Raw genomic sequence first — 9,326 nt, forward strand, 5'->3', positions numbered from 1 at the left:
CGTTTTGTAGATGTTGCATTATGTATTTTAACCTCCGACTTTTTTTTCTGTCTTTGACTTTTAGGTCTGGACCAGCAACTTCACAGTCAGTATCAAAAAAGGCCAAGTCAGGCAATTCCAAGCATACAATTGAAATGTTTTTTAAATGACTGTGTAGCAACACATTCTATATGAAGTATTTCATAGTGTTTTATGGCTGCAAATTAATTTAGCATTGGTGGTAGACTGGAGTTAGGTGCCTGTCACTTTGGAGCCATTGCATGCCTGTGTGAAAAAAAAGTGATTTGTTTCTGAGAATGAAATTTTGCTAGCACTTCGACTTCGCTTATATTGAACATTTGGACCTTTGTGAGTATCATGAGCAGTCTCACAAATTCTTTCTTCTGTTGGAGAAACACAACAGGGAGATCAAAGCTGCCATGGGGCAAGCTCCCTAGAAAGCTGGAGTCATTAGCTAGGGTGCCACACTGTGTTTACTGAAGGCCCTTTTCCCTCACCTGACTTGATGTCTTCTCTGCATTGGTTGTGTCAGCTGTGGTAGCCATAGTAGCTCAGGCTGACACTTCCTTGGACAATTCAACACCAGATTTAATTGTGGTATTACCTGTGTCATAATGAAGAAAAGCTGTTTGATTGACCTTGCAGTTTCAAAGGAAAAACCAAGAACTGAAAGCACAGTTATGCTTTCATTGTTGTCACTGAAAATGGCTTCAGTAAGAGGTCATAGACCAGCCCTGAAGGACTCATTGTGACTTCACTGATTTAAAAAATCTTAAACCTGTTGATGAGAGGATTCCTCCAAATGGTTTTTGATCCCTGGCCTTTCCAAAGAAACTGAGAATTTCAGTTTTCTTCACAATTGTGAAACTGTTACCAGTCAGTAGCACTAAATTTACTCAAAAGGTCTCGTGGTGCAATAATAACATGAATTATGTGCATATATGCAAGATGCTGAACCTTTTTACTATTTACCTATCTTTCCCTTTAAAATTAATTTTTATCTGTGAATAAACAATATTTTATGAGTGCATATGTGGATAAAAAAGGTTGTAAAGTGCAAATATTTAAATTACTCTGTTTAGATTTTTTCTGTTCACACCAAATAGCTTAACTATAGACATTTTATTGTAATTATTTATCTTGTAAATAATTTCTGATGACACAATATTTCTTAAGTTAGACAAACAACGTCAAACACTGTGTGAAATGTAAACTGATTTTTAACTGCGAAGTCTTTAAAGAAGTGGCTACTATAGACACATTTGTTTTTGTTGTTTAATTGTATTGAAGTACTTAGGGGCTTGCTTGTTTTTTAAGCAAACAAATGTGTACCTGCTATGTTATAAATGGCCGGGCTAAGTCCAGAATGTGCTTTTTTTGTTGTTTCCAAACTTGCTGGAGTGATTTCACCATCTCTACCTGCTCAACTGTTTGCCAAATGTCACTGTACTTGCAGCTCTGTCATTTGAATTCATGTTGGTGCTCCCTTATCTGCTTTGGACCAAACCAGCTGGACTAGTTCAGACTATGTGAGCTGAATTGGTTGAGTTTTTCTAAACCAGGTCAGTTCAGCATGCACTATTCTGCTGGTAGAAGTGGGAGCTGGAAGCTTTGGTAGGAAAGACATAAAAGCAACTAAGGAAACAATGACCTAATCTACCACTGCTATTTAGAAAGTGAACACCTGTCCTATATTAGTTTGTGTCTGCTTCAATAAAGTGTAGAATCTACCTATTATCTTGTCATTGTATTTCTTTAGAAAGTGTTTTTATGTATGCATTACTTAACAAAAGGTAAACTGTTGTGAGTACTTGAACAGAAGAAGTTAATTTGGCTTAGCATTAAAAGTTGTCTGGCTATCTGTTTAAAACAAAAAGTGTCAGAGTTTTGAGTGTAACGAAGTTAAAGTCATGGACGTGTTAGGGTTAATGCGGAAATAAAACTCACAGTACAATCCTAAAGCCAGGAATGTCTGTCTTTTGAGATGTATGTAAAAATACACTTTTTGGAAAGGTGATTATCTGTGCCTACAGAAAGTGCTTGGTGAAATTATTTTAATGTTTTCCACGTAAATTTACTGCAATGCATAATAGAAGGCTTTTTTCTATTCCTTGTAATTTTTTATACTGCATTTATTGCTGCTTTATCTGAAGGCGGCCTTCAGTACGCAATTGAGTATTGTCATAAACATCTGTGATATGATTTTTCATCTCAATTCTCTTGGAGAAGAATGTGTAAGCATTGGTTTTGTTTTGTATTTTTCTCAGTGTATGTGTTTATTGCATAACTGACTTTAACTTAAAATCTGTTTTCATTAGCATCTGGAAATTTCTTTATAGCTGTGTTTAACTTAATGTATAAATTATTTCCTATGAGTAAACCATTCCACACTTACTATATCACAGTTCTGAAGAACATTAATGATCTAGGTCAGCAGCAGATGAGAATTTGGCTAGAGTAAGTACCTTTCTTACTTAAGGTAGATAAATACACTTTATCTTGAATTTTTTATTTAGTTATGAATGATGGAGAAAAAGGATGGCATTTCTGTGATCTTTATTGTTCTTCTTTCCACTACATCTGATGACAGGGATGCATGACCGCAACGCATTTATCTGCTAAGCATTAGTTGAAGTGAGGCAGACATAGAGATGCCCCCTAAAAGCAAGACTTGCTAGAGTTTTAAGTCCTCAGTACCAAAACTTGCTTGCTTGTAAATCCTCAATGCCAAAAAACTTAGGCAGTAGAATAGCATTTTCCTGTTGAATCTATTTACTGCTGTCTACAGTAGTATCTTCATATGCACTTGAGTTTTGAAATATCTTGCCTACTGAATGTCTTGCCCTGCTGGATATCATGATACCAGTTTTCTGGCTTGGGTTTCACAAAATCTTTATTTCTAGAAACTTCCCTCTTGGGAGTATATAAATGCTTCAGGTTTTGTTCTCAGCATTGTTCAAGTTCCACTTACAGGTGTCAGTAAAGGGTAGATATGTCAGCAGGACAGAGTTTAGGGCTTGAGTTGCTCTCCCTTTACTATGTCGAAATTATCACATCCCTGTTGCTCACATTGTGTGCAGATTCAAGTAAAAGGTTGGAGGCATCAAGAATCATACTGCCAACAGGCAAGCCTGGGGAACAGCCTGCAGGTGCCTGAGTTAGTTGGCCAGCTGGTGTTCTGGGGATCTCAGCCCTGTCTTTCCTGATTGCCATTTGTATCCTTGAGCACCTGTTGAGGCTGTACCTCTCCATTTCATTATTCTAATTGCTCCTCACAAGTAAAGGCAAGTGGCAATAGGTGGCTGTAACCATAAGGGATGAGGGGAGGAATGAGTGTAACTGTAGGGTGCTGCAGTAGCACAGGGGATTCAGATTTGTGTAGAGTTTCATAGTTTCAATAAAACTACACGATTTAATATAATTTTAATAAAAACATTGTACTTGCTATGTTGACTTTATCTTTGAATCTCACCTCCACAGGGCATAGTTTTTTGCTTGTTCCTCTTTACACACTATCCAACACACTTTAGTCTTCCTTTACATTTATTTTCTTTACATTGGTTCTATTTGTTTATATGTTAATTACTGTTGTTATTCCAAATATTAAAAAATATTTTTTAAAAATCCTAGCAGAGAGAGAGCTCAGTGAACGCAAGTGAGGAAGTTGTTCCAGTACTACCCTGCTGTGTACATTGTTCTGGATTCTGCATCTCTTAGTTTCTACAATAGTCTTTTCTGCATGTGGCCAGGGTGATTTGAAAGAGTCAAGATTATGGGAAGCGGTTAGAGAATGTGAGCTGGGGAGAAGAATCGGAAGGGAAAAGGTAAAACTTGTGAGCCGGGATAAAGACAGTTTAACAGAACAGCAAAGGAAGAGAAAAACAATAATAGTAGTAGAAGAATATACGAAGTGAGTGATGCACAGATCACCCAGAAACCTATGCCCGGTATGTTCCCAAGTAGTGATCTTTCCCCATTCCCCCCTTTACCAGCTCCCCTAGTTTATGTAGTGAGCATGACTTTAGACCAGTTTGGGTCAGCTGTCCCGGCTGTATCCTCTCCCAGCTTCTTGTGCACCTCCAGCCTTCTTGTTTTCAGGCCTGTATGAGAAGCTGAAGAAAGTCAGCTCTACCCTGGCTGAACCCAGGACACTTACAGAGGGGTAAGTAATAGAGAAACCTCTGTGATTCAGCTATGGCTACGTCAGTCACTTGTTCTTCTCACTCCGGATTTATTTTCACAACTTTTTTCAGCTCAGTGACATTCACCTGCTGGGAGTATAGTTGATGAAACTGTCTTATAAGACAGGTATATCAGCTGTAATGATTTTTGTATGTCACAGCCTGACTGTATGAAAAATGTTTAAAGGAGGAAAGAGCTGTGAAAACTTTTCATGCATGACATGCAGCAAATAGTTTGGGGGTTTTTTTAATCCAAATTTACATACTCCTTTGAGTCTTTCAGATCAATTTTACTATAGACATGTATGGTGGCAATAATCTTGGAAATTAAGACAACTCAAATCTGTCTTCAGTTGTGTAAGGCTGGATACTGATAGTCCTGCACTCTTGGAGCTAGTTTTCCAATATTTCTCTTGAAATGTTAGCAATATCAAAGGCTGATTTTAAAGTAATGTTTAACATGGTGACTTCAAACACTTTTTATGCCCTATCTCAGGAAGTCATTGCCTATGTGAAATGAAGTATCAGTGCTGGCTTAAGTATGTCAAGTAACAGTGGACTTCAAGATAAATGGAGAAACTGGTACATTAGATGGATCTCAATAGGTCAGTTCACAAAACCTGAATATTTGGGTATGTGTATGAGTTGATTTTGATTGGACTTGGACAAAAACAAATTAAGTTGTTGTATACTTGAAAATGAAGAGTTTTGTGAATGGATTAGTACCACTACTGCATGTGCATATTGCTGCCCAGATTTAGGGCAGAAGCTCCTCAGTCTCTCAGGATGGTCACCCTCTCTCGTCTGTTGAGCACGGGTTGACAGAAGTCAGAAGAGCTCCTGAAGAGTTTCTCCACTGGATGGCCTTCAACCTGTGGAGCGCTCCTTGACCACCCCAAAGTCAGTAACAAAGCCACAGGGCTCCCATGCAGGCTGTGATGTCTCTGTATATCTGTACGTGTGTACCTCTGGCATTGGTTTTCAAAAGTACCTCTTGTTTGTGTGATGATTTAGGAGGCACTTCAGGAGCACACAGGACTACCTTGTTGTCTTGTGTATGCATTTGTTATTTTAGCCATCTGCACGTGAGGTGAACTACTAGAGATGACCTGGGGGCTTAGAATCATAGAATCACTAGGTTGGAAAAGACCTCTTCGATCATCGAGTCCAGCCATTCCTATCTACCACTAAACCATGTCCCTGAGCATCTTGTCTACCTGTCTTTTAAATACCTCCAGGGATGGTGACTCAATCACCCCCCTGGGCAGCCTGTTCCAGTGCCCAATGACCCTTTCTGTGAAAAATTTTTCCTGATATCCAGTCTGAATCTTCCCTGGTGCAGCTTGAAGCTGTTTCGCCTTGTCCTACCACCTGTCACTTGGGAGAAGAGACAAGCACCCACCTCCTTTCAGGTAGTTGTAGAGGAAGTGTGCTTCCTTGTGTGCATCCTTGACTGTGCAAGGATTAATGACCCTGTTGGGAGCCTAGATACCATGAAGAAATTATATGCCTTGAATGATAAAATGGTTTGGGTTGGAAGGGACATTTAGAGGTCATCCAGTCTACCCCTGCCCCTGCAGAAGCAGGGACAACTTCTGCAAGATTGGGTTGCTCAGAGCCCCATCCAACCTGACCTTGAATGTGCCCAGAGATGGAGCCTCAACTACCTCCCAGGGCAACCTGTTCCAGTGTTTCACCACCCTCATTGTAAACAATTATTTCATTACATCCTGCCTGAGCCTGCCCTCCCTCAGTTCAGTACTATGACCCTTCGTCCTATTGCTAAAATGTCCCTCCCCAGCTTTCCTGTACACCCCCTTTCAGTAATAGAAGGTCACTATAAGGTCTCCCCGCAGCCTCCTCTTCTCCAGGCTGAACCACCCCAATTTTCAGCCTGTTCCTGGTGTCCCTAAAGCTGCCCCACACCTCTCCCTCTCCCAACACAGCGTCGCTGCAGCCATGACTGGGAACCGGTTCCTCGGGCACCTCCCTTGGGCGAGGAGGAGAAGGAGAAGCCAAGGGCAGCAATGAAGGCTCTGAGCCGCCTGCTGCCAGACAGGGAGCAAGGAGCGGCGGGGGGCAGCCATGACAGCCGTGAGTGGTGCTCTTGGTGGTGGTGGTGTTGTCAGCCTGGGTCTCCTTCTGCCTCCACCAAAGGGCACCGGGAGCAGGGGGAAAGGAGGAGGTCAAACAGGAGCTGCTTTATACATAGTGAATGGCATAAGCAAAGATGCGTGGGTGTGGGATCAGGATCTGGGGTCTGGTGTATCTGTCTTCCAAGGGATGGGTTCTGCAAACTGCATCCTTCTTTAACTTTGCAGCGAAAGACGTCCAAGCAGGTTTGTGGACATTAAGGTTATTGAGCACTGGCAAAAGCTTCCCAGGGAGGTGGTTGAGTCACTGTCTTGGAGGTGTTTAAAAGATGCGTAGATGAGGTGCTTGGGGACATGATTTAGTAGTGGATAAGTACAGTTAGAGTTAATGATCTCAAAGCTCTTTTCCAACCCAGTGATTCGAAGAGTTGGGGTTGTTCAGTCTGGAGAAGAGAAAGCTCTGAAGAGACCTTATAGTGACCTTCCAGTACCTGAAGGGGCTACAAGAAAGCTGGGGAGGGACTGTTCACAAAGGCTTGTGGTGATGGGACCAGGGGCAATGGCTACAAATGGGGAAATTTCTTCTCTATGAGAGTGGTGAGACACTGGCACAGATTGCCCAGGGAAGCTGTGGCTGCCCCATCCCTGGAGGTGTTCAAGGCCAGGTTGGATGGGGCCTTGAGCAGCCTGGGCTGGTGGGAGGTGCCCCTGCCCATTTCAGGGCAGTTAGAACTCGATGATCTGCCTAAGAAAGCTTTCAGTGAAGAATTTTTTCCTAATGTCCTGAACCTCTCCCAGTGCAACCTGAGGCCATTTCCTCTTGTCCTGTCATGCGGGAGACCAACCCCCACCTCACTGCAAACTCCTTCCAGGTGGTTGTAGAGAGCAATGAGGTCTCCCCTCAGCCTCCTCTTCTCCAGACTAAACAACCCCAGTTCCCTTAGCTGCTCCTCGTAAGACCTGTTCTCCAGCCCCTTCACCAACTTCGTTGCTCTTCTCTGGACTCGCTCCAGAGCCTCAACATCCTTTTCAGGGTGAGGGGCCCAGAACTGAACACAGTGTTAGATGGGCGGCCTCACTAATGCCGAGTACAGTGACACAAATCGCTTCCCTGGACCTGCTGGCCACAGCATTTCTGATACAAGCCAAGATGCCATTGTCCTTCTTGGCCACCTGGGCACACTGCTGGCTCATATCCAGCTGGCTGCTGACCAACACCCCGAGGTCCCTCTCTGGGCAGCTTTCCAGCCACTCTTCCTCAAGCCTGTAGTGATATACGGGGTAGGACTCTGCACTTGGCCTTGTTGAACCCCTCAGCTGAGCCTGTCCAGATCTCTCAGTAGAGCCTCCCTACCCTCAAGTAGATAACCTTTTCTTCCAGCTTGTTGTCATCTGTGAACTTACTAAATATCGTTATTATTTTTGTATCTTACCTCCATGGAACTCTTCAGCCAATTAAAATTCCTGGATTTTTTCTAAGTGCTTTTTGAGGCAATTACAGTTTTCATCTTGTGGATACTACATCAGGAAATTAAAAATGGGGAGGGAGTGACGGGAAGATTTCCATTCTGTAAGTACTGAAACCTCTGGTGCAGTTTCTTCCTTCATTGGAAGTCATTCTTATTTGTGGTATTACTGAAAGACACATAGAGGCCAGTGAAATAAGATGTAAATTTGATGCAATAAAAATTGAAGGTGCCTCAAAGCCTGAGTTTGTGTTGAGGAAGACTTTTCTGTTTCCATGTCAACACAGCATTCTACTTTTCTGCACCTTTTTATTTCTTTGCCCTTTAAAGAGGGGAGAAACATTGGGATGTTCAGAACACCACAGAAAGGGCTCTCTGCAAAGGAAATTGATAAAATTACTACTTCTAGTTAGCTCAGAAGGAAAATAGAATATAACTATTCTGTTGTTGTAAGTATATTTACGTAGTTATTATATAACCTCTGGGGCAATAACCCAAACATGTTATATGAAGCCAAAGAAAACAACCCTTCCAAAAAAGATGGACAGACCATACGTAGGTAATAGACTGTTGCTGTTACTTGAAAATAGAGTGATGGCTAATAATGCAGGAAGTGCCAAATCCAGCTTAGACAAAAAGCTTCCATAAATCTGTAGTCTGACAGCTCTATACTCCTGTAATTTCATGCATGAAAAAATAATTTTGCAGAAGCAGTAAAAGGTTGTGCAGTAGGTCAGTGCCATGGTGTGTCTGGATTGTCACTGTTCTTAGCTCATGAATTGAGAAATGAGAAGAGAAAGAGATGATTAAGAATCCTCTTGCTCAGAGCAAAAGGTTTTCTTCTTAACAGCATAAAACAAATAAATTACTTCAGGACAGGAGAGATAAGATCAGTCATTATTTCTTTGTCAGAACTACAACGAACTGTCCCTGCTGATGCAGATACAGCAAAGAATTATAATTTTCATTTGTTTCTTGAAGGCAGTGTGAGTAAACTGTTGGGATGGTTCCTGAATGTCCTGAGATGCAACAGCATTTATCTTTGCATCCTCATGTAAGATACATGTGTGAGTTTTCATCAGCAGTCAGTAGGAATGAATGCAGCTTAATTGTAACTAGTTGCAGCTAATTGGTGTCCTACATTTCTTTTCCGTGTCTGCTACAAATTTGACTTCAGCAAGACATCTTGCAACCATTGGTTTTCCTGTGTTTGAAGTCAAGGTAGTGGGAAGCTCTGCTGGGTGCTTCTCTAGAGAGAAGACTAGAAAAACTATGAGTGAGGCATTTCTTCCACAGAAATCCCTGTTCACGATGGTGGTTTTGCTGTAAGCCACCCTCGTAGTCACAGACGCCAGAGATGCTTTTTTATTTGCAACCACTTTTAATTTGTTTTGCTCTGCCCCCATGCTGCAAAACAAGCAAGAAATATCCTGTGATTTTCAGAGAATTTGGGAAGGATGCATGTGTTGTTTGACGTACTTGGATAATATAACAGGAAAACTGGAAACAGCTTTGCAAATGCCCACTTTGATTTCTAGCTCATTTTGTACAGTACAGCTGCAATTATTACTGCTGAGATTATAATC

General features: G+C 41.7%; 1 protein-coding gene across 2 annotated transcripts in view; it reads left to right on the plus strand.

Annotated features, from left to right (window-relative positions):
• POLK (DNA polymerase kappa) overlaps positions 1-1,868 on the plus strand; it is a 32,241-nt gene extending 30,373 nt beyond the window's left edge. For both annotated transcript variants that reach the window (XM_069880036.1, XM_069880035.1), the window contains exon 15: positions 65-1,868. In XM_069880036.1, the coding sequence (XP_069736137.1) occupies positions 65-149 (85 nt within the window). In that variant the 3' untranslated portion in view covers positions 150-1,868. The remainder of the gene's footprint in view (positions 1-64) is intronic.
• Positions 1,869-9,326: the final 7,458 nt, after the last annotated feature.

Source organism: Phaenicophaeus curvirostris, chromosome Z (genome assembly GCF_032191515.1).
Source record: "Phaenicophaeus curvirostris isolate KB17595 chromosome Z, BPBGC_Pcur_1.0, whole genome shotgun sequence".
NCBI lineage: Eukaryota > Metazoa > Chordata > Aves > Cuculiformes > Cuculidae > Phaenicophaeus > Phaenicophaeus curvirostris.